Source organism: Embiotoca jacksoni, unplaced genomic scaffold, assembly GCF_022577435.1.
Source record: "Embiotoca jacksoni isolate LCO1_2020_lvr unplaced genomic scaffold, fEmbJac1.0.p SCAF_4, whole genome shotgun sequence".
Classification (NCBI taxonomy): domain Eukaryota; kingdom Metazoa; phylum Chordata; class Actinopteri; family Embiotocidae; genus Embiotoca; species Embiotoca jacksoni.
Genome location: NW_027185392.1, coordinates 23,684,867 through 23,709,402, shown reverse-complemented (window position 1 = coordinate 23,709,402; position 24,536 = coordinate 23,684,867). Strand labels below are relative to the sequence as shown.

At 43.8% G+C, this 24,536-nt stretch overlaps 5 protein-coding genes across 7 annotated transcripts; 1 reads left to right on the top strand and 4 right to left on the bottom strand.

Annotated features, from left to right (window-relative positions):
- Positions 1-6,168: 6,168 nt before the first annotated feature.
- Positions 6,169-10,757, bottom strand: LOC138209060 (histone H1-like). Of its 2 annotated transcripts, none has more exons than XM_069167409.1 (2): positions 10,455-10,757; positions 6,169-10,024 (listed from the first exon to the last, which is right to left on the bottom strand). In XM_069167409.1, the coding sequence occupies exon 2, from the start codon at positions 7,918-7,920 to the stop codon at positions 7,348-7,350; it is 573 nt and encodes a 190-aa protein (XP_069023510.1). In that variant the 5' UTR covers positions 7,921-10,024; positions 10,455-10,757; the 3' UTR covers positions 6,169-7,347. The 2 variants fall into 2 exon arrangements, with proteins under 2 accessions (XP_069023510.1, XP_069023511.1); XM_069167410.1 differs by having other exon boundaries at positions 6,169-9,896.
- Positions 10,758-10,774: 17 nt separating this feature from the next.
- On the bottom strand, positions 10,775-11,149 carry LOC138209065 (histone H2B-like). The gene has a single exon (XM_069167415.1). It carries the CDS (start codon positions 11,147-11,149, stop codon positions 10,775-10,777), a length of 375 nt encoding a protein of 124 aa, XP_069023516.1.
- A 1,508-nt stretch (positions 11,150-12,657) lies between these two features.
- On the bottom strand, positions 12,658-13,271 carry LOC138209066 (histone H4). Its single transcript, XM_069167417.1, has one exon. The coding sequence runs from the start codon at positions 13,242-13,244 to the stop codon at positions 12,933-12,935; it is 312 nt and encodes a 103-aa protein (XP_069023518.1). The 5' UTR covers positions 13,245-13,271; the 3' UTR covers positions 12,658-12,932.
- Positions 13,272-13,847: 576 nt separating this feature from the next.
- On the bottom strand, positions 13,848-15,057 carry LOC138209062 (histone H2A). Of its 2 annotated transcripts, XM_069167413.1 has the most exons (2): positions 14,686-15,057; positions 13,848-14,189 (listed from the first exon to the last, which is right to left on the bottom strand). In XM_069167413.1, the coding sequence occupies exons 1-2, from the start codon at positions 15,055-15,057 to the stop codon at positions 14,169-14,171; spliced, it is 393 nt and encodes a 130-aa protein (XP_069023514.1). In that variant the 3' UTR covers positions 13,848-14,168. The 2 variants fall into 2 exon arrangements, with proteins under 2 accessions (XP_069023514.1, XP_069023513.1); XM_069167412.1 differs by lacking the exon at positions 13,848-14,189 and having other exon boundaries at positions 14,562-15,057.
- Positions 15,058-15,333: 276 nt separating this feature from the next.
- LOC138209011 (histone H3) lies at positions 15,334-18,611 on the top strand. The gene is made up of 2 exons (XM_069167318.1): positions 15,334-15,944; positions 17,538-18,611. Exon 1 carries the CDS (start codon positions 15,429-15,431, stop codon positions 15,837-15,839), a length of 411 nt encoding a protein of 136 aa, XP_069023419.1. The 5' UTR covers positions 15,334-15,428; the 3' UTR covers positions 15,840-15,944; positions 17,538-18,611.
- The last annotated feature ends 5,925 nt before the right edge of the window (positions 18,612-24,536 follow it).

Genomic DNA, 24,536 nt, shown 5'->3' with positions numbered 1-24,536 from the left:
ATTGTCCAAACATCACCCAATGGATGAACAGAATTGCCTCCATGCATTCCTCTTGGATGAATAAATAACTTTCCGTACTATCGCTCTCTTTCTTTGATAGTTGATCAGATTATATTGACTCAAATGGCTTCTTAAAGTTCTGAAGGCACGATTTCTCTCTTCTAAAGGCATTTTTACATTCATCATTCCACCATGGGACCATTTTTCTTTTTCCCATCCACCTTACTCTTAGGAATGTATATTGATGCAGTCTATCATAGATGTCACTACTCTCAAACAGCTGTCCACATCGCCCTCAAAAGATATTTCTTCTCATGACTTTGCACACCAATCTTTAAATTTCCCCCAGTTAGCTTTAGGAAAACACCATCTTTCTATTATATTACCCTCCTGTATAAATATACTACATTTAATGAGCATAATGTTGAAAGTGATCACTCCCTATGTTAAAGTCTTGCATTGTGTCCTCTCACACAAATGACTCATATTTCCTGAGACTAAGGTAAGATCTAAGCAGGACTCTGAGTTTCGTGTAACATCTATCCTGGTACCTCTTCCATCATTAAGACAAATGAATGATCTCTCCTCTATGAATTCTTCAACTACCCGTCCGTTGGAATCAGTGTACTCACCTCCTCCTAATGTATTGTGAGCATTAAAATCTCCACACCAAATTTCTCTTTTTCCAATACTTTCTGATATCTCATGAAACATTTGCATAGATAGCTTTTTACAAAGATTATAAAAGTTAACTAGTTTAATATCTCCTCTGGGACCACACATCTCTATCACAATACATTCATACTGTTCTGGAACATGAATCTGTCTATATGCTAAGATATCGTTAATAAACATTATACACCCTCGACCTTGTTTTCCAATTCTATCACATCACATCCTGGAATGACGAAGTCCAATTGTGCTTTTAACCAAGTTTCTTGAATGCAGATAACATCAGGTAGAACTTCTAGATCTGCTACAACCTTCTTGAATTCTTGTCCATTTGCGATGCAACACAATGAGGAGGTTAATCACCCTGAGACTGTCCATCATAATTGGGAGGGTTCAACATCTCATGACTCAGATCAGTCTTAACTTCTTTAATCCCCAGTATCTCTATGGCTGCCTCTATATACTGTATGATTGTCTTAATTCTGTTACTTTTTCTCTTTTGTTGAATTGCCAAATTCATAATCTTGCAGATGAAGGCCACACAACTAATTTTATCTGTGTAGCATAAGGGAGCTTTCATCACTGTGGGCCTTGGTGCCATCCCTTAATTACAAAGCCATCACTAGCCAATCACGGTGGGTATCATAAATGTGGTGGGGATTCCCTCAGCTCCCCCCTGATGTCATACGCTTGTCCTGCTTCCGGTCTGCCTGACTTCCACCTCTGTTGCAGGTATGCAAGAGTGCTGCCACGTTGTTTCTGTCAGTCGTGCTTTTCTGGTGTTATATTAGCTTTCTTCTATTTTGTAGACGATCTCTTGGGCTCCCCTCATCCTGCACAGGTGCCTCACCTGCGGATCAGTGTCGGTAGGTCTCGATTACTCCTGGTTTTATTATATTATGGTGTCACGTCCGTAACAGTCTTGTTTACATAGTTGCCGGTAGCAGCGCTACAAGCCCTCCTCCCCCCTTCTGGAGCAGACAAACGTTGCCTGATCGGTAGGTGATTTTATTGTGCTAGTTCATATATTTTGGTATTAATTATTAACCCGAGTTATTTTGTTTGTTTGGTTTTCTCTTGTTATTTTTCTTTCTGTGAAGTGGAGCCTTGTTAATTCTGCTGCCTGTCTCTGTAGGAGCTGCTGGGCCAAAGCTGGTGGGGTTGGTGCCTCCTGGTGTTTGTCTCCCTTCGTGTGGTTTGGTGCACCCCTGGTTCTGAACCTCACGTGTGCTTGCGTTTGAGTGATTTTGTGCTCACGTGTGATCGGGGTGCCTCTTCTTTTTGGGATCCTCACCTTTAGTGGTCCACCTCTCCACTGGTAAGCTGCAGCCCTGAACATCTCTTTTAAATAACTGTCTAGGGCTATTTTATTAGTAGTTGGTGTTTAAAATGATCTCTGATTGAACCACTGTTTTGAATATTAAATGTCATAATAAAGAATAATTGTTTGTAATGGAACCATGTCTCCTGCTCATCAGTATAACGAACCCGAGTGCTTTCTGAGTTCTTGATACTGCGTGGGGAAAAAAGTTTCTGTGGATGGAGTTTTATAATTTTACTTCTTTTTTTATTTTTTTTAAGCTGCTTCCACATAAGACACTTGGTTAAGTATTTAATATTTCTGCACTTCCCTTGCTTGCATTTGAACTGGACATCCTCCAAAAGCACTGCCAGTTACAACATTTCATTTTTTTTATTTTGACCACATTTTCCATCTTCATGTTCGCCTCCACATCTTCCACATCTCTGCTTCCCCTTCCATTGCCCTGCAGTGTGTCCCATTCTTTGACACTTGAAACATCTCAAAGGAACTGGAATAAACTCTTTTACATCATAGCTCATATATCCTATTCTTATTTTCTTAGATAAGACCTTTTCAAAGTCAAGCAGCACTGATAAGTTATCAGTTTTCATTTCGATGTATTAGTAGTCTCGAAGTTTTCACTACCTTTCCTCCTGTCACTTCCTGGATTATCTCATCTATGGACACTGATGATGGCCCAGCCTGTAGAACTCCTCTCGGCTTCAAAGCGCTCCCTGGAATATGACAATTGATCTGTTCTCCATTCAAAGTTTCAGCTCTAAGGATTTTCTCTCTTTGCCTTTGGTCTGTAGCAAAGATCAAAAGCCCCCTGTTGCTTAAAAACTTTGCAAACTTAATCTTTCCCATTTCATTCTCCATTGCCTTTGTCAGTTTTAACGGGTGATAATGGGCTCCTTCCTTCTTAAACGCAACCACAACTTTCCAAGCAGTTTGTTCAACCTCCTTCCTCACACTGGATCTAGTGGCCTTCACTTTTTTGATTTCATTGCCAAAATCCAATCCAGAGCAGCCTGAACTGCCATTCCTGGTTCTCCTCTTTCTGGAAACTTCCTGCCATGACGTATTATCACAGTCGCCATCTGAACTATCACCCATGAGAGCTGCATTCACGGTACAATCCGCAAAATTCTGCTCTCGTCATAATCCAGTTTTCCAAGACATTTCTTCTTCCACACTCCTCACTCCACCTCAGTTTCTTATCCTCCATCTAAATCAGGGGTGGGCAAACCTTTTGGCTCAGGGGCCACATTGACTTTTAAAATTTGACAGACGGGCCGGGCCAGCACCAGATGCATACATATCAAACATAAACATAAAAAAGGCATTACAGTGTTATTACTTACATTCACTTTTAGTGGGAACAGTGTTGTTGATCACCCTTCTTTGCCAGTGCATCGAAGTCTGGTGTTAGTTTTGTTGTGGCAATTCTCAGAACAGATCTGAGGTGTTCATCACTCAACTGGGATCTGTGAGGTGCTTTGTTGGTGTTCATCACACTAAAAGTCTGCTCACACACATACAGTGGGTACGGAAAGTATTCAGACCCCTTTAAATTTTTCACTTTGTTTCATTGCAGCCATTTGCTAAAATCAAAAAATTCATTTTATTTCTCATTAATGTACACTCAGCACCCCATCTTGACAGAAAAAAACAGAAATGTAGAAATCTGTGCAAATTTATTAAAAAAGAAAAACTGAAATATCACATGGCCAAACAACACCAGCATCTTCTGTGCCATCTTCTGGATGTTTGGAAATGTGGCTGCGCTTAATGAAGCATAAAACTCATCCAGTTTAAGAGAGTTGAACTTCTCCTTGAAGACGGTGTCACATTGGAGATCAATCAGTTCACACTGAAACTCCTGTGGTGCCGTTTCAGGGTCTTGTGTGAAGGGACACGACACCAGCTGAAGGGACACGACACCAGCTGAAGGGACACGACACCAGCTGAAGGGACATGACACCAGCTGAAGGGACACGACACCAGCTGAAGGGACACGACACCATCTGAAGGGACACGACACCAGCTGAAGGGACACGACACCAGCTGAAGGGACACGACACCATCTGAAGGGACATGACACCAGCTGAAGGGACACGACACCAGCTGAAGGGACACGACACCAGCTGAAGGGACACGACACCAGCTGAAGGGACATGACACCAGCTGAAGGGACACGACACCAGCTGAAGTGACTTGTCAATTTTTCCAAAATCAGAGAACCGATGGCAGAATTCTCCGTGCAGGTTGTCCAGTGATTTCCTGTATGTCTTCATGTCGAGGACGTCTTTCAGCGTAGCCAGTGTGGGGAAATGAGCAAATGACTTGTTTGACATTTGCTTTGAGAATAAAGCTAGCTTGGTTTTGAAGGCTCTGACGTTTGTGTACATTTCATGGACAAACTGGTCTTTCCCTTGTAGCTTCACGTTCAGCTCATTCATGTGTGTCAGTACGTCCACAGCAAAAGACAAATCACAAAGACAATCTGTCACTCAGCTCAGGAAAATCGTCAGCTTTCTCAAGTAGCTCCAAAAATGAGATAATCTCCTGTTTGAGCTCCAACACTCGTTGACGTACTTTCCCCAAACTTAACCAGCGGACGTTGGAGTGGTGAAGCAAGTCCTGGTGATCAGAGTCAGTTTCTTCAAGAAACTTAATAACCTGACGACGGTGAAGTCCCCTCGCTCCAATAAAGTTAACCACTTCTACAACCGGCTTCACCACGTGGTCGAGCTGCAGGACGGATTTACACAGTGTAAGAAAATGTCCTCCTGCTCAGGGTTGTCCTCTTTCACCCTCTCCTGGATTCTTTTGAGCAACCCGACGTTTTTTCCAGTCAGGTTTGTCGATCCGTCTGTGGTAACGTTGGCGAGCTACTCCGAGGTAGCTGGAGCCTCTCGATGACCCCCGACACGCCGTCATACGAGTCCTCTCCCCGCGTTTTCCCCTTCAGGGATTCAATGGCCAAAAACTCCTCTGTTATCTCGAAATTGTCATTAATCCCTCTGATAAAAATTAAAAGCTGAGCGGTGTCCTTTATGTCGTTACTTTCGTCCAATGCCAAGGATTATAATGTAAATGACTCCGCTTTTTTGTTTAGCTTGCTAGCCAAGTCTTCGTCAATCATCTCAACACGGCGAGTCACCGTCCTGCGTGATGAGCTCATGTTTTCTAATTTGTTCTTGCTCTCAGGACACCAGATACCTGCTGTCTCTACCAGCACTCTTTGAGAAACTCCCCTTCGGAGAAAGGCTTGCTGGTCTTTGCTAATTTGAATGCCAGCAAATAGCTTGGCTTCGTGCTTGATTCTTGGATGGCAGTTTGTCAGATGAAGGTGTTTTGCTGATCCTGCAAACGATCTGCCGACCTCCGAGCGGTCGCCGTCCGTTCCCGCGTTGACTGGTTGTTAGCGCAATTAGCATGCTCGGTGGAAAAGTGACAGCTGATGTTGTATTCCTTTAAAACCGTAACGGTTTCTTGGTAAATAAGACACACAGCCTTCGACCGGACTTCAGTGAAAAAGTATTTAGTCGTCCGTTCCTTATGAAACACTCGGCGCTCGCTGTCGACTTTTCTTTTCTTTGGCCCGTTCATTGTTGCAGATGTGTTCAGAGCAGCAGCAGAGTGACAACAGAGAGCAGCCCGGCCTCCGCAAAATCAAGTCAATGTGTCACTGCGCCTAGTGCGCCACCTGGTGGACCGCCAGGTATTACAGGACAAGGTCAAATGAATGCAGTCATAATTATGATATGATTTGATTTGGGCAATTCTGTACCAATCTTCGGTGGGCCGGATTAAAAAGACCAACGTGCCGAATGTGGCCTGCAGGCCGTAGTTTGCCCACCCCTGATTTAAATCTCTCCCTTCTTCTTTGATTTGATTGGCAGATCGCAAACAACTTCAATAGGTGCACAGCGCCACCTACCGTAGCTGAGTGTGTAATTTCAGGGTGATAGATGAATTAGTTTTAAATGATGATAATAATAATAATAATAATAACAATAATAAAAATAAAAAAAAAGCCACCTAAATCCTACGGCCTAATCCTGTTTCTTTAATAATAGAATAGAATCGTGCCCTGCAGCCCTGCAGGTATTCTTCAGATCGGTGATGAATGATAGCCGAGAGTTCTGATCTGATACCAAGTAAAATGTGGGCTGTTAATAATAATATAATAATAATAATGAACTTTATTTGCATAGCAGGAAATGCAGCTCAAAGTGCTTCGCAGAATTACGCAGTGTTTCACATAAAAATACATATAAAGGAACAATGTATAAATATAGAAAAGAAATTAGATAAAACATAAAATACATAAGAAACCGATAAAATGCATAAAAAGGAATACAAGTGGAAAATATAAAATGAGCAATACGCCTCTCTCTGAAAGGCGCGGTAGTTCAAGAGCGTGGCAGGTGTAAGAGAGCTTCAAGAGTCGGCAGTTAAAGTCTGATGTCAAGAGACACGTTTGGATCTTTCTTTTGAAAGTATTAACTGAGCAGCTTCCCTGATATCGAACAGGTCGTTTGTTCCACAGCTTCGGAGCGTAGCTGACAAAAGCTGCAACTCAGTCCGAGAACATGAAGAGCTTTGATGTGAGGAGGAGCTTCAAGTCAATCCTGTGTCTTACTCAACACAAAAGAGTAAAGTGTCTTTAAGAGAAATCATCAGATATGAACACAGTCTCTCCAAATACACTGCAGCTGCTGTAGAAGAGGAACCGGCAGATTACTGAGACTCGGTTATATAAAGAATACAGAAATGAATTCAATTCAAGCCTCATCAATATATGTATCAATACATTTTGAAATAACCTGTCAGAAAAAGATGGGACGGTCAGTGAACACTGCTGGCTGCTCATATATACATTTAGTAGGTTTGTTGTTGATAGAGTCAATCTTTTCAAATGTATTTAGTAACACCGTAATTATCAAGAAGATTTTTTTTTTTTTTAAACAGAAATATTGAATTGAAGTTGCTGCCCTCAGCTTTATAAAACTATTCATGTCTTTGAGTACTTACTCCAAAAGAATATTTCTTTATGTATCTGCATTTATTTGTAGGTGTTGAGAATAATGTCGACCACCTTAACGGCAGTAATGAGTAATATGTAATCATATATCCTGTAATCAGAGCAAGCAGGTAGTTGGTAGATAAAGTTGATGATAAACAGCCCACATTTCCTTCCTTCCTTCCTTCCTTCCTTCCTCTGATTAGCAGTGTAACGGTCCCACTTGGTGCTCCTTGTACATTGTGCTGTTGTTCTTGGTGACATGAGAAAGGAATGAACTCTTTCAGGAGGCTGTGGTGGCTCTTAAAAGAGCCTTTGGTGAGTGTGAATGTTTGCCAGCTCACTTCTTCTTGGGTGCTGCCTTCTTTGCTGGAGCCTTCTTGGCTGCAGCTGCCTTCTTCACCATCTTCTTGGGGCTCTTGGCTGCTTTTTGGGGGCTCTTGGATGCCTTCCTGGCCGCTGGGGGCTTCTTGACCTTCTTGGGGGACTTCTTGGCTGCTGCTGCCGGCTTCTTGACTGCAGCTTTGGGCTTCTTGGCTGCAGGTTTCTTGGCGGCGGGCTTCTTGGCTTTAGGAGCCACTTTCTTTGCGGGCTTGCTGGTCTTGGTTTCAGCCTTCTTGTTGATCTTGAAGGAGCCGGAGGCCCCGATCCCTTTGATCTGGACCAGAGTCTCCTTGGCCACCAGGCTCTTGACGGAGGTCTTGATGCGCGCATTGTTCTTCTCCACATCGTAGCCTCCGGCAGCCAGAGTCTTCTTCAGCGCGGCCAGGGACACGCCGCCGCGCTCCTTGGAGGCGGCCACCGCTTTAACGATGAGCTCGCTGACGCTGGGGCCGCTCTTCTTCGGCTTGGTGCTCTTCTTCTTGGCCGCTTTAGCCGGAGCGACGGCTGGAGCTGGAGCTTCTTCTACCATGGTACACTTTCCTTTGGATCCTTGTGGAAACGAGACGAGTCAGAGTGACAGTAATGAAAAGATCGGAGCAGGAGGCGGACCTTAAACACCCCATGAGAACCGTAGAGACTCAGCTCCTCTCCGTGCAGGCTGGACGGGAACACTTGTGTTTTCTCCGCGGAAATAAGAGCGTGAAACTTCGGTGTCGGAGCATCGCGACAGGCCGACAGACAGGGAGCCGGTAGCGGACCTGTGTGGCCTCATGTCGGGGTGATGGAGAGCTCTGCTGCGCTCCGCTGTTTGTCCACAGAGCCTCCAGACCTGACGGATCCACCGCGCTGCGCTGCTCGGCGGCTTCAGCCTCTCTTTCCTCCTCGAAAATGATGCAGACGCAGCAGAGCTCCATCAAAAGCGGTTTTCCAGCTGACACGCATGTTTGTTCGCTGACTCGAAGCCAGAACAACCGCGTGTTGACGACCAGGGAGGATTAAAGTCCTGATGTTGTGGTGGCAGCAAACACACTGATGGTGCTGGAGGCTCACTTCCTGCTCACCGTCACCGGTTCACCTGCTCAACAATTATAATGACAATAAAGTGCATCATTTTCTCTGCAGCTACTTTGTGTTCCAGTGAATGACGAGCAGAGACCGGAAGTGACTTTAAATACAGTATTTAACAACAGTTCACTTCCACTTTGGACCTGAAGGATCTGCGGACTGAAGAGTTTCATGTAACACAAGACGACTCATGAAAGTAAATACAAGAGTAAAAGTTAGGCTACATTTTATGAGAGAGTTACGAAGGAGGAGGGTCTGAGCAGAATAATCTGGACTACCTTCACGTCTTTTAAGAGACTTTGTGTCCAATATGAGACTGTAATGAGTAATCTATAATCATATCCACTCCGACCAGAGGAACCAAGTAGTTCCCGGATAAACTTCCTCATAAACAGCCCACGTTTCCTTCCTTCTTCCTGATTAACGGTCTAATTGCCCCACTTAACCGGCCCACTATGTTGAATCAGCACTTCACAGTGATATAACACGATATTCAAATTAAAAAGGGCACATGACTCTCAGGATGAACCCGAAAACATCTGACATCCTCCTTCTTACCACAGACTGTTCCCTCTGACCTCTGACCTCACACACCGACCTGCCTGTCAGCTCATCTCCCAACCGCTGACCAGGGAACAGGGAAGTCACAAGACTAAAAACTGATGACAAAGATGTGAAACAATAGTAAACATGTGCTGTAGCAGGAGATGGCTGTTCTCTTTTGTGACACTGAAAATTAAACTGCGGTCCTCCTAACCAGTAGATGATCTCACTGAACAAACGATGGAGAGTTCATTTCTTCATTACTTGTATTGCCCCGCGCAGGTTTGAATCCCGCCGTATCCCACCGTGCGGGTTTGAATCCCGCCGTGCAGGTTTGAATCCCACCGTATCCCACCGTGCGGGTTTGAATCCCGCCGTGCAGGTTTGAATCCCACCGTATCCCACCGTGCGGGTTTGAATCCCGCCGCACGGGTTTGAATCCCGCCGTGCAGGTTTGAATCCCACCGTATCCCACCGTGCGGGTTTGAATCCCGCCGTGCAGGTTTGAATCCCACCGTATCCCACCGCGCGGGTTTGAATCCCGCCGCACGGGTTTGAATCCCGCCGTATCCCACCGTGCAGGTTTGAATCCCACCGTGCGGGTTTGAATCCCACCGCGCGGTGCAGCGTCTGTGAGCGTGTAAAGTTGATGTAGTTCTGCAAACGGTGTAGAAGATGAAGCTCCGGGAGAACGCAGAGAAGTGAAGCGTGTTCGGTCCGAGGTGAAGCTCACGGTGAGTTCTCTGGTGAATCGGGTGAAACTGGTCCTCCATCTAAACCCTCCCATACTCAAATATTCTGGCGCTGCTGGCTGATATTAATGATCATCATTAATGTGAATATAAAGACCGAGTACAGCCGGAACGGTCTGTAAAATGACACCTTACTGTAATCCAGCTGTGGCGGACGAGCACAGTTGATCATACGAGTGGCAAGAATCCACCAGCATGCAGGCAGGGATTTAAAAAAAAGAAAAGAAATTAGAACCAACAAAAACACACCAGAGGATGCACTCATCCATTTTCCTGCAGAGCAAAAGATAAAGAAATAAAAACATGGATATAATTAGTGCCACTCAGGTGGAGCTCATCTGTCATCAACCAGAACCGTTTGGTTCCAGCTTCACTTTTCACAAGAACATTCATTAAAGTGACCTGATGAAGAGACACAATCAGAAAGCCAACACATTGTAAGTAAACACTCTCTCTGGAAATGACTAAAAAGACAATACCAGCAAATAATAACCCTCACAGGGAAATCTTAAAGGGGAGAAACATTCCTAGAAGAGTTCAAATCATCCTACAGGAAACCTGAGGACGCATTTGTCAAATATCACAAATATAAAGTCGTCAGCTCATCAATGCTGATCAATAAGTGAGAGGAATGTGCACCTTCCTCTCTGTACAGCAACAGCAACGGTAAATGAAATATTGAGAATGGAGCAAGAGGACTCACCGACAAACAGCAGCCTTTAAAAACAGGGAAGGTGACACCTTCACCATCTCATGCTGTTTGTACAGCAAACCTTCCTTCATCGTAGCAGTTTGTTGCTCAACATTCAAACATGAAGCGGTGCACGATGACCTCCCTGTAGAACAAATATCAGGTCATAATAAAGATATGTCGCCACTTTAAAACCTCTGGATCCGTGTTGATGAATGAAGTACACTATCGGGGATTTGTTCCTTAGATGGAGTGTGGGCTCTGAAAAGAGCCTTTGGGTTGAATGGAACCAGCCGGGCGGTTTGCTTGGAGCTGGTTTACTTGGAGCTGGTTTACTTGGAGCTGGTGTACTTGGTGACGGCCTTGGTGCCCTCGGACACGGCGTGCTTGGCCAGCTCCCCGGGCAGCAGGAGGCGCACGGCGGTCTGGATCTCCCGGGAGGTGATGGTGGAGCGCTTGTTGTACTGAGTCAGGCGGGAGGACTCCGCGGCGATGCGCTCGAAGATGTCACTGACGAAGGAGTTCATGATGCTCATGGCCTTGGAGGAGATGCCGGTGTCGGGGTGGACCTGCTTCAGCACCTTGTACACGTAGATGGCGTAGCTCTCCCTCCTGGTCTTTCTCCTCTTCTTGCCGGTCTTCCCGGCAGTCTTCGTCACGGCTTTCTTGGAGCCCTTCTTGGGCGCAGACTTGGCGGGTTCAGGCATGTTGATGACTGGACACGAACAGTGACGTATGAAGACACCCAGTGAGAGCCAGTGCATTTATATGGGCTCGATGCAAATACCCCTGTGCTGCCGCCCGCCTGTGATTGGTCGAGCTGCTCTCAGAGTTGGAGGCTCTGTGTGTTTCCATGGAAACGTGTCTTTGCTCAAACAGACTGGATGCAGTTTGTGCTCAGAAGGAAAACTAAAAAGTGACTGAGAGCAACAAGAGATGAAATCCGCCGGTTTGACTGAGTGTCTCTGATCTGGTCCTCAGCAGCATCACAACAGCTTCAAACAAACATCCTGCAGTCGGGTCACAGGATGTTTGTTTCCAGGTTCTGACTGCACACGGGAACCAGAACCAGAACCAGAACCAGAACCCAGTGAGGAGAAGTGATCAGAGGCTGCTGAGAGTCACAGATCAGCCTCATGGACATGCAGCCTTTCTACCCAGATCCTCAGATACAGAGCTCACCGGGTCGACATCAAACCTCCACTCTGCTCTCCATCGCCCACCAACACTTCCTGGAAACACAGTTCAGCATCTTTGAAAGTTCCCGCTGGAGTTTATAAAAGCTGTGAAGTGTTTGAAAGAGATTCAGATTCAAACAGACGCCACCAGACAAAGAAGGGAGTTCATAGTTTAAAGCTGAACGACATGCAGCGCTGCTCTGCAGATGGTTTGTTCAACGACTGCTTTTCTCCTTCACCAACAACGTTCAGGCTTTCAGGTTCGAGGTTTGATGACTAGAAGTGTGCGGATCGATGCTGAAGTATCAACACTTCTGATTTCAAACGTTTCTCTTCCAGTATTTCTCATTAAAAATCAACATTTAAAATCAGTAATTTGGAGTAAATGTGTATTTGACAGGAACTACTTTTCCTTCCGCCGGACAACCGCTCTGAAAAGTGTCGTTATTGTTGAGAGCAAACAGTCCCATGAGGAAGTGAGTCCGTTTGTAAACAACAACAACAACAACAACAACAACAACAACAACAACAACGGTGTGTGTGATGTGATGTGTGTGGAGGACTGAGAGGGGATGTGGCAGCAACACAAAGTTGTTCAACATCTGGAAATGAATCACAACACAACTCTGTTTGTTGAGACTTCAAGTGTGTCGACGTTCAAACTTCACTTCCTTCATTCATAAAACCAGCAGATGTTGTTTCATTCACACGGATTCAAATAAATGGAGATAAATACATCAATAAATCAATGTTGTTTTGTCGTAAAGATTGAAAGATATAAATAGTTTTATAAGAAGCTGTGAGCAACTTCAATCCTCAGTGAGAAGATTGAGTCAATAAACAACAAACCTACTAAATGTTTATAAGAGCAGCCAACGATGTTCAGTTTGATCGGATTTAGACTTTATTGATCCTACGGGGGAAATTTAGTCGTTACAGCAGCAGAGACACAATAAGGAAAATATCACAAATACATCAAATAAGAGATAGAAATGATGAGCAATGAATAAGGTTATCTACAACGTGTGGATTTATACATGTATATATAACAGAGTCTCTAATCGGTCGGTTCCTCTTCTGCAGCAGCTGCAGTGTATTTGGAGGCCGTGTTCATATGTGAGGATTTCTCTTTCCTGAAAACATAAATCTTTTTGTGTTCTTGGCATCAGATCCGAACTCTTGACCATCATTCATCACTGGTGTGAATATCACCTGCAGAGATTTAAAGGAACAGCACACACCGGAAATGAGCTCTCTGCAGAGAAGATGGGTGGCCCTAAAAAGGGCCTTTGGTTTGAGGGGTGACTTGAAGTTACCCTCCGAAGCCGTACAGGGTGCGTCCCTGCCTCTTCAGAGCATAAACCACGTCCATGGCGGTCACCGTCTTCCTCTTGGCGTGCTCGGTGTAGGTGACGGCGTCCCGGATCACGTTCTCCAGGAACACCTTCAGCACCCCGCGGGTCTCCTCGTAGATCAGACCGGAGATGCGCTTCACGCCGCCGCGGCGGGCCAGACGGCGGATGGCGGGCTTGGTGATGCCCTGGATGTTGTCCCGGAGAACTTTCCGGTGCCGCTTGGCGCCTCCTTTCCCGAGTCCTTTGCCTCCTTTACCGCGTCCGCTCATTGTTGCTGTTCAGCAGGTTTCTACTCAACGATGCTCTGCTGCTTCACAGCAGGAGGTCTACTTCTGGTCTGAGGACGTGGGAGAAGATCGAGGCGGGATTCTTCTGAGGCCTGATAATTAACTCGTTGGCGCTTTAGCGCCACCTAATGACCAACAGCGGAAATCAGGAGCAGAAGAACTTCGTGAAAACACAGGTCTGTTTATATTTACAGACAGTAGTAAAAAATAAATTAAAAAAGGACTAGTAAAATAATGAAATAAGAACTAGATTTAAAAAAAAAAAAGAATAAAAATGAAGACAGTAAAATGCCTTAAAGGGATCAAAGCTGTAATAAAATAATATGAATAATAGTAAGTTAAACAGGAGCTGAAATACAAGAGTAGATCGAGAAGAGCAATACAAGTTTGTAAAAGTAATTAAGAACAACATAAAGGAAGAAGGGTTTTATCACCATGAGGAGCATCAACTCAACTCAACTTTATTTATAATGTAGGAAGAAAAAAAACACCTCATATAAGGTTCATTAATTGAAGGTAAATATGCATTATCATTTATAACAGTATAATTTTATAAAGATATGAGAGGAATATTGTAGGCTAGAATATATTTTCATCAAGAGCTACTTGGTTGCTCTGAATATGGTGTTTTAGATTGTTTTTCTTACTTTATCTAAATAAAAACCTGCACAATAAAAGCAGCTGGTTCAGCATGAGATGTATTAATACTTCTCTCTGTAGGGCCTGAAGTTTCAGAGTACTACGGTTTATTTTAAAACCTTTCCCGGGACGTGACAGATATTTGAGTAAGGTGGAGCCTTTTAAGCTTCTTGGTGTTTCAGACACGACATCTGAGGTGTTTGAGGGGAGTTCGTCTGTTGGAGCCTTTTGAAGTGTGTTTGTTTGTCAGTCGGTGGATGTCCAGGTTTATTTGGCCTCAGCGCTCCTCTTGGATGTCAAACATGTCGTGGATCTCATTTCTCAGATGAAGAGTTAATGCTATTTGTAATGAGTTTGATGTTTGTACAAAAACAGTGTAAACATTTGATTTTCTTTTGTGATGAATTCTCCCAATTTGTCTTCAACGATGAATGAACTGTAAATCAATAACAAATGACCATTTAAATCAAATCTGCACAAGTAACGTTAACACTTCTCAGTTTCTCTGAATGTAACACTTTTACAAATATTATCAGAAGTTTGTCCTGTTCTCACTGAATTAATAGACCTTTCCAAAAAGGCTTCAACATTTAGCAGTTCCATTGTGCACTAGTGATCACTAGTGATCAGATGATGTTTTCTTTACATGGTGACAGATGTTGGTCTCCCTGAGGTTCATCAGACACATGAGGATCAGAGCTCTTTCAGAAGAGTGTTTGGCTCTTAAAAGAGCCTTTGTTTGTGGTCCGCTGGTCGGTAAACGGATGTTCGTTTACTTCTTGGCGGCCTTCTCGGTCTTCTTGGGCAGCAGGACCGCCTGGATGTTGGGCAGCACGCCGCCCTGAGCGATGGTCACTCCGCCCAGCAGCTTGTTGAGCTCCTCATCGTTGCGGACAGCCAGCTGCAGGTGACGGGGGATGATACGAGTCTTCTTGTTGTCGCGGGCGGCGTTTCCAGCCAGCTCCAGGATCTCAGCGGTCAGGTACTCCAGCACAGCCGCCAGGTAGACGGGGGCGCCGGCACCGACACGCTGGGCGTAGTTGCCTTTACGCAGCAGCCTGTGAACACGGCCGACCGGGAACTGGAGTCCAGCACGGGAGGAGCGGGTCTTGGCCTTCGCTCTGGCCTTCCCGCCGGTCTTTCCGCGTCCACTCATGTTTCAGATATTTCAGGAGCCGAGACTCGAAGAAAATGTGGCTCCAGCAGCCGACAGCCTCCGTTATATGTCCGCGGAGAGCGCGGGGAGGTTGCCGGTGACCAACCAGAGGAGCCGCAGCAGAGGGAGGCCCGCTCTGAGTTTTAGCGGAACATTTGAACCGACTTTCCTCCAATGAGCAGCGCAGACTGAGGGGAGGGTGGGGGTGAGGGCGCTCCTCGAGGCGGCGCTGAGCTCCAGGAGGAGCCACTCACCAATCAGGAGGCGGAGGTCTGAAGCAGCGTCACCGGCTCCCAGCCGGTCCCACAGTTTAAGAGCCGCGTGTCGCCTCTCTTTCTACTACTCGTCTCCCGTTTCGAGAAAGAAGAAACATGGCAAGAACCAAGCAGACCGCCCGTAAGTCCACCGGAGGCAAAGCTCCCAGGAAGCAGCTGGCCACCAAGGCCGCCCGTAAGAGCGCCCCGGCCACCGGCGGCGTGAAGAAGCCTCACCGTTACAGGCCCGGTACCGTGGCTCTGAGAGAGATCCGCCGCTACCAGAAGTCCACGGAGCTGCTGATCCGCAAGCTGCCCTTCCAGCGCCTGGTGAGAGAGATCGCTCAGGACTTCAAGACCGACCTGCGCTTCCAGAGCTCCGCCGTCATGGCGCTGCAGGAGGCCAGCGAGGCCTACCTGGTCGGCCTGTTCGAGGACACCAACCTGTGCGCCATCCACGCCAAGAGGGTCACCATCATGCCCAAAGACATCCAGCTGGCCCGCCGCATCCGCGGGGAGAGGGCTTAAACTGTCTGCTGCTCCACAAACCACAACGGCTCTTTTCAGAGCCACCTTCATCTCTACTAAAGCGCGTCTTCCTCATTATTTTGATGAGCACGTTTCATTTGGCAGGTACATTATTTCATGATTTCAGTGCCGTTAAACATTTTAAATTGAACCCCGGAGACTGTTTCTGTAGTTGTAAACTGAGTTGCGCTCACAGACCTCAACTGATTATTAACAGAAATGTCTATACATTTCAACTAAATGCAATCAAGTAAAGATTCGCAGAAGTTGCTGCTTCATTGTTTGTCTTTTACACAATTAATTAAGCAGTGGCATCAAACAGCAGCAGGATCCATGTTTGTCTCCAAACAGCTGCTGTGGGCATTTATACATTTCTACAGGTGCCGCTTTTGATACGATTGATCATACGATCTTATTACAGAGATTAGAAGACGTTACGAGGATTAAAGGAACTGCATTAGACTGGTTCAAATCCTACATATCAGATAGATTCCAGTTTGTCCATGTCAACAATGAGTCTTCCAGACAAACAAGAGTTAGTTATGGAGTTCCACAAGGCTCAGTGTTAGGCCCAATACTTTTTACTTTGTACATGCTTCCATTAGGAGACGTCATCAGGAAGCACTGCATCAACTTCCATTGTTATGAAGATGACACTCAGCTATATCGTTCTATAAAACCAGATGAAACTAATCAGTTAGTAAAACTTGAAGCCTGTCTAAAAGACATAAAGGCCTGGATGACCAAAAACGTCCTGCTTCTAGATTCAGACAAAACAGAAGTTCTTGTACTTGGTCCTAAACACCTCAGAAACTCTTTCTGTAATCACTTAGTTACTCTAGATGATGTTGTCTTGGCCTCCAGCAAAACTGTGAGGAACCTTGGAGTCATCTTTGATGAGGATTTGTCCTTTAGACACCAGATAAAGCAAATCTCCAGAACTGCCTTCTTTCATCTACGTAATATTAATAAAATCAGGAAAATCCTTCCTCAGCGTGACGCAGAAAAACTCATTCATGCGTTTGTTACTTCTAGACTAGATTATTGTAATTCCTTGTTGTTAGGGTGTCCAAATTACTCATTAAAAACCTGCAGCTGATCCAAAATGCTGCAGCAAGAGTACTGATGGGATTTATCAAGAGAGATCATATTTCTCCAGTTTTATCTTCTCTTCACTGGCTTCCTGTGAAATCAAGAATAGAATTTAAAATTATCTTGATGACTTACAAAGCTCTACATGACCAGGCTCCTTCATATCTTAGAGATCTTATAGAACCATATAATCCTAGCAGAGCACTTCTCTCTCAGTACGCTGGTCTACTTGTGGTTCCTAGAGTTTCCAGAAGTAGAATGGGAGGCGGAGCTTCAGTTTTCAGGCTCCTCCCCTGTGGAACCAGCTCCCAGTTTGTGTTGGAGTGGCAGAAACCCTCTCTAGCTTTAAGATTAGACTCAAAACCTTCCTTCTTGATAAAGCCTATAGTTAGGGCTGGCTCAGGTAGACCTGAACCAACCCTTAGTTATGTTGTTATAGGCCGAGGCTGCTGGAGGACCTCGTTACATGCTGAGCTTCTTTTCTTTCCTCCTACTCTTTAACTGACTCATACCTCACCATCTTCTTCTCTCCGATAGTTTCTTCTTATTATCTGTTGTCTCCATTCAGTTCCTTCACTCGTGTAGTTTCTGTTCTTTCTTTTCCAGATGTCCCGTCATGGAGCTGCATGTCTCTGCTCTGTGATTGTCGTCTCCATCAACAGTTCTTCTCTTCTATCTCTATGCTGTCCTTTTCTCTCTCTGCTCTCCTCTCACCCCAACCGGTCGAGGTAGATGGCCGTCCACCTCTGATCCTGGTTCTGTTAACAGATGCTCCGCCCACCTCTGATCCTGGTTCTGTTAACAGATGTTCTCCACCTCTGAACCTGGTTCTGTTAACAGATGTTCTCCACCTCTGATCCTGGTTCTGTTAACAGATGCTCCGCCCACCCCTGAGCCTGGTTCTGTTAACAGATGCTCCGCCCACCTCTGATCCTGGTCCTGTTAACAGATGCTCCACCCACCTCTGATCCTGGTTCTGTTAACAGATGTTCTCCACCTCTGAACCTGGTTCTGTTAACAGATGTTCTCCACCTCTGATCCTGGTTCTGTTAACAGATGCTCCGCCCACCCCTGAGCCTGGTTCTGTTAACAGATGCTCCGCCCACCTCTGATCCTGGTCCTGTTAACAGATGCTCCACCCACCTCTGATCCTGGTTCTGTTAACAGATGTTCTCCACCTCTGATCCTGGTCCTGTTAACAGATGCTCCGCCCACCCCTGAGCCTGGTTCTGTTAACAGATGTTCTCCACCTCTGATCCTGGTTCTGTTAACAGACGCTCCGCCCACCTCTGAGCCTGGTTCTGTTAACAGATGCTCCGCCCACCTCTGATCCTGGTTCTGTTAACAGATGTTCTCCACCTCTGATCCTGGTTCTGTTGGAGGTTTCTTCCTGTTAAAGGGAGTTTTTCTTCCCTCTGTTGGAGGTTTTTCTCCCTTAAAGAGGAGTTTTTCCCTCCTAGCTTATGTGGGAGTTGTTGAATTGTTGGTTTCTCTGTATAATATTGTAAAGTCTTGCTGTAAGGACTTTAATGTGTTAAGTGCCATGAAATAACCTGTGTTGTGATTTGGCGCTATATAAATAAAGTTGAATTGAATTGACTTGAATATATTGCAGTTACAGAAGTTGTCCACGAGAGGGCTCTGCTGTCCACTTATTTAAACTTTGGATTCTCCTTATTTCCTGTTGCAAACTCTTTCAGTCATAATCTATCAAAGTACACCTGCTGTCATGTTAGATCTTTTTTGTTATTTCTAATAACATTTCACATTTCGCATTTTTCTTTGAAACTTGCAGCTAGTTTGTAGGTTTCATTTAACTGATCCTAAACATATAACCTTTGATTAAAATATACATATTCATTAAGTTTTTTGACCACAATAAATATCAGAGGTATTTGGTGTTCACATGGCGTGGATGTAATGTATTCAACCGACACCACGTTTTAAGGGATCATTTCATGTCACATAAACATATTTTTCATCAGTGAGTTTAATGTTACAAATGAAACTATCTCACAGAAATACGACTTCTATTACATGGTTTTGGCGCATGATATCCCACATGACGTATCACCACCACATAATAGTTGTCATGTAAAGTGGTGAGAGGTCGATTCCACATATTTCTGTGTCGTCAGGTTGTTTGAGACGGTCCCTTTCATCTTTGAGATGTTTGATACTCTCTGTTTGAATACTTGCAGGTGGGATTTACATTTCTATCACAGAATGGAATTGATTGTATACGTTTCCCAAAAGATGAGTTCTAGTCAGATCTACTGGTCCCTTTATCATTGTTTTTAGTGAACCATCATTTTTTGAACCTCAGTATTTGTGTTGTTTATTTTGGGTGGGTAACTGCAGGTGCAGCATGTGTCCACTGTTGATCCTTTTGAGGCTCAGATCTTAGTACGACTGTAAGTCACTTTCCACTCATTCTTACTTTGTACTACTGTAACACAGAGAACATCAAAAACAACATCCTAAATCATGTATTAATTCATTTTATACAGACTCCTCTAAATGTCACCCTGCTAGCTCAATGAAATCCTTTCCCCAAAAACGACATATCTCTAATACGTCACACAGCGGGTTTATAAGACAAAGACATCTTTATCAGCATGTTAACGTGGAAACTAAGGGGTTTTCTTCTTCTTATGCACTTTGATACTCATGTTAGTATTAATATTAATGACCCTTATGATGTTTATTCAGAATGAAGCTATTCCATGTCCAGCATTAGAGGAAAATATCATTATCAGAGTGTCTGAAGTGTTTGAATTTAGTTTCTTCTCTGTTTTCTCTGGTCAGGTTGAAAAGAGAACTTCAGACAAATGTGGAACTGAGGTGGAGCATGTATTCACACTCGCCTGCTGCTGTATGTGATATGCAGATCTTGAAGAGCAGATTACTGGTAACTGGAAACCACAGTGAGAATGTAAATGTCACACTGATGCTGCAAGTTGGGAAATAAAGTGTTTCAATTTGGTCCCTTTTTTTTTCACCAAAAAAGAGGATTTGCATATTTGTTTGAAATCTATTTTTATTATTATTATTATTATTATTATTATTATTTTAACGAATACTTAAAACGAGCCACTAACAGCTCCAGTTATACAGTTATTTTAATTAATTCTGTCTTCTCTATATTTCTGTGTCGTCAGGTTGTTTGAGACGGTCCCTTTCATCTTTGATATGTTTGGTACTCTCTGTTTGAATACTTGCAGGTGGGATTTACATTTCTATCACAGAATGGAATTGATTGTATACGTTTCCCAAAAGATGAATTCTAGTCAGTGTATTACACGAATCCTACAACTCAGGAAGATTTTGTTTCATATTTGAACAATTAGTTTGATTGTAGTACGTCACTGGACTCATGAAAATGTAATTTAAAAGATTCAAGCAAATTTCTGCCCCTGAAGTTGATTCACTTACATTTCCCAGACATGAGTTCAAATGTCCTCCTCCCCAGCTCCTTCTCAGCTGTACAGGAATAATCTCCAGAGTCAGACGGCCGGATGGATGTAAAGAAAATCTCTTTACTTTCTTGTACCAGGTGTATTTAACTGCTGGGTTTGCGTCACTTCTGCATGTCAGAGTCACTAAACTGCCCTCCACTGTTTCACCAGATGGACTCACGACAACGGAGAGAAGCTTTGGAGCATCTGCAGGATTACATGTGAAGATAGATAAGCAATGGAAATGTTTGTCCTCATTTCAACTTTGCGGTTTAACTTTTTAATGGTGACACCGTGAAGAGAACTCACACACTGGAGGAGAGTGGTGATCCTCATGTCCTCCAACAGCACAGGAGCAGCTGTCGTCATGACTACCAGAGACTCGACAAGACAGTCTTTTTCCTTCATTTTCTTTTCCTCATTGAGACACATACGAAGGAGGATCAGTTACATGACAGCTGCGGTGAAACTTCAGCTCTGTCAGGTTGGACGATCCTCTCACCTGCACCTGGAGGTCTGGATGTGGAAGGTCATTTCAAATAAATCATCAAAGTGCATGAATGCAAGCGGACACAATTCACAATAGAAGTTAAATGATGAGAATTAAATTTATAAATATTCAAATGAAAGTGTTACCTGTGACAGACAAAGTGACTCCAGGTGAACCAGTAAAACGTCCCGTGCTTTGGTTTGTTCTGAATCTGAACTTGTTCCCAGCTGAGTCTCTCTCAGGTTTTTCATTCTCAGACTGCAGTCTTGATCAGGAAACTGATACTCCACACGACCCATGTAGTTCGAGTCCATTGTCAGATCTACTGGTCCCTTTATCATTGTTTTTAGTGAACCATCATTTTTTGAACCTCAGTATTTGTGTTGTTTATTTTGGGTGGGTAACTGCAGGTGCAGCATGTGTCCACTGTTGATCCTTTTGAGGCTCAGATCTTAGTACGACTGTAAGTCACTTTCCACTCATTCTTACTTTGTACTACTGTAACACAGAGAACATCAAAAACAACATCCTAAATCATGTATTAATTCATTTTATACAGACTCCTCTAAATGTCACCCTGCTAGCTCAATGAAATCCTTTCCCCAAAAACGACATATCTCTAATACGTCACACAGCGGGTTTATAAGACAAAGACATCTTTATCAGCATGTTAATGTGGAAACTAAGGGGTTTTCTTCTTCTTATGCACTTTGATACTCATGCTAGTATTAATATTAATGACCCTTATGATGTTTATTCAGAATGAAGCTATTCCATGTCCAGCATTAGGGGAAAATATCATTATCAGAGTGTCTGAAGTGTTTGAATTTAGTTTCTTCTCTGTTTTCTCTGGTCAGGTTGAAAAGAGAACTTCAGACAAATGTGGAACTGAGGTGGAGCATGTATTCACACTCGCCTGCTGCTGTATGTGATATGCAGATCTTGAAGAGCAGATTACTGGTAACTGGAAACCACAGTGAGAATGTAAACGTCACACTGATGCTGCAAGTTGGGAAATAAAGTGTTTCAATTTGGTCCCTTTTTTTTTTTTTTTTAATTTTCAGTTAACAAATACCTAAAACGAGCCACTAACAGCTCCAGTTATACAGTTATTTTAATTAATTCTGTCTTCTCGATGTAACGATCCAGGCAGGATGAAGTATTCAGATCTTTTTGTTAGGATTCCTGTCTGATCCGAGTGTGTTTTCCTCTGTTTTTACCCCCAATCACCTCTCCTCATGTCCTGTCATTCCCCTATCTGTTTGCTATTGTTTGCCATGTGGTTTTGTTTGTTTTCGTCTCTCCTGTAGTACCCTCCTCCTAGTTCCGTCATCTGCCACGCCCACCTCATAGATCCAGCTGGATCCATTCCACTGATCATCTCCAGCTGGATTAAATACCCCGGTTTCCTGTTTACTCACTGTCAGTCCGTCCGTCCAGCTACCCGACATCAGTCCCGTAAGTCTGTCTGTCTCTCTCTGCTCTCGGTTCGCTACGTCACCCTGCCGCCTTGCTGAGGAGGACCTCGGGATTCCCCCAGCTAAACCACGCCCCGCTGCGTGCTGCCTGTCCGTCCGTCAGCCTGCCAGCCGCACTCGCGGAGGATCCAACTTCCAGCTTGGAGTGGAATAGCGCCTACCCGCGCATTTGGACTCAGACATTTTGTGTGCCTCCTGTTGGTTTTCTATACCTTGGAGAAATAAAAGATTTGGTTCACCTGAGATTCCACTGTTGTGTCTGCATTTGGGTTCCTTTAAAGCACACCTCATAACACTTTTACTCAGTTCAAAATACCAACACTTAAATTTAAAGATACACCAAGTAAAAGTCATCTGATGATTTCTGAGAGAAGAAAGAAGGAAAACATAGTTCTGATGAACAAATCTGTTTTTAGGTTTTGGACTTCTCTAATTGTTGATGAAATTTTGGATTTGAACATTTATTGAAATGAAATCGTGAGAAATTTAGACGGAAAAATCATGATTTGATGGAGCCGTTAACGACTCGGACATTTGAAATGCTGCGATGATGACTGCACACTGCTTTATGTAAGACGTAAGAAGACAAATAGGTTGGAAACCACTGATTTAATTTTTAACTAAACTAACTTTAACAATTAAAAGCGATTGTTTTATTATCCATTGTGTCAAATCTTCTTCTTAAAAGTAACTAAAGTTTTTAAATAGATGAAGCAAAGTGGAAGTATAAAGTAGCATCAAATGGAAATACTCCAGTAACGTACAAGTTCCTCAAAACTACACTTAAATCCAGAACTTGGATAAATGTACTTAAACAAAGGATTATACAAAGAAAAATACATTTGAAAACCATTAAAACTCACACAATAGTTTTAGCTTGCTCTGAAAATCAAAGACATCAGGAAGTCATATTGCATCTTGAACTGGGCAAGAAATGTTAATTATGCAATTACAACCCCATTTATGAAAAGGTTGGGATGCTGTGTAAAATGTAAATAAATAAAAAAATGCAATGATTTGAAAATCTCATAAAACCATATTTAATTGCATATAGACCAAAGACAACATATCACGTGTTGAAACGGAGAAGTTTTATTGTTTTATGTAAAATATATGTTTACTTTGAACATGTCTCAACAGTTCAGGGTCTCCATTGTCATGTTTTTCATGTCCTGATGCTCCAGATGTTTTCAATGATTGACAGGTCTGGACTGCAGGAGGCCAGTTTATCAGCGGACTCTTCTACTAGAGAACCATGCTGTTGGAATACGTGCAGAATGTGGTTGGACGTTGTTCTGCTGAAATAAACAAGACCTTCCCTGAAAGAGACGTTGTCTGGATGGCAGCATATGTTGCTCCAAAACCTGAATATATCATTCAGCATTAATGCTTCCTTCCAGATGTTCAAGCTACCCATGCCATGTGCACTAATGCATCCTGTACCATCACAGATGCTGGCTTTAGAACTGAGCTGATAACAAGCTGGATGGTCCCTCTCCTCTTTAACCTGAAGGACGCCAAGTCCATGATTTCATTGCATTCTGTTTTTACTTACATTTTACAAAGCGCCCCAACTTTTTCAGAAACGAGGTTGAACATCATCTTTCACTGGTGGTATTTTTTTTTTTTTTTTATCACGTCATTACAGTGGCATTTATAGAAGTTTTGGGGCCACTTGGGGGCAGAAGCAGCAGAAGAAGCTGCAAACACAACACTGGAGATGTTATCACTTTATAAAGTGAATTTGTTACCAAACAGTTGCCCTCATCTAGCTGATTTTCTGGCTTTTTTTGGTCTACAGTTTGGTTATGAGCATGTAAATACCAGTTTCCTATCACGGCTGGGAACACAGTTAATGACAGCTGTGAGGCCGAACCAAACACTGAAGTTCATCACTAACACAGAGCCTTTAGTTTTATGTATTATCATTTGGTCCGTTGTAAATATAAACATGCAGCAGGAATCTTGCGTACCACCAGGGGGAGCCTCGCGTGGTACGCACCATAGACTGGATATAAAAGTGGAAGTAGCTTCAGGGTCTAAAAAACGAGGCCGATTTCCAAACAGAATCTCAGATTGTGATCCATCAGACCTCAGGACAGTTGTCCACTTCACCTCAGTCCATCTTCAATGATCTCGGTCCAGAGAAGGCGGCGGTGTTTCTGGATCATGTTTCTAT

What these genes read in the sequence shown, in the direction of transcription:
- LOC138209065 (XM_069167415.1), bottom strand. Translation starts at nt 11,149, where the DNA reads ATGCCTGAACCCGCCAAGTCTGCGCCCAAGAAGGGCTCCAAGAAAGCC.
- LOC138209062 (XM_069167413.1), bottom strand. Translation starts at nt 15,057, where the DNA reads ATGAGTGGACGCGGAAAGACCGGCGGGAAGGCCAGAGCGAAGGCCAAG. An exon ending in CCAAGAAGACCGAGAAGGCC is followed by an intron (nt 14,190 to 14,685) that starts GCCAAGAAGTAA and finishes TTGACATCCAAG; the next exon opens with AGGAGCGCTGAGGCCAAATA.
- LOC138209060 (XM_069167409.1), bottom strand. Translation starts at nt 7,920, where the DNA reads ATGGTAGAAGAAGCTCCAGCTCCAGCCGTCGCTCCGGCTAAAGCGGCC.
- LOC138209011 (XM_069167318.1), top strand. Translation starts at nt 15,429, where the DNA reads ATGGCAAGAACCAAGCAGACCGCCCGTAAGTCCACCGGAGGCAAAGCT.
- LOC138209066 (XM_069167417.1), bottom strand. Translation starts at nt 13,244, where the DNA reads ATGAGCGGACGCGGTAAAGGAGGCAAAGGACTCGGGAAAGGAGGCGCC.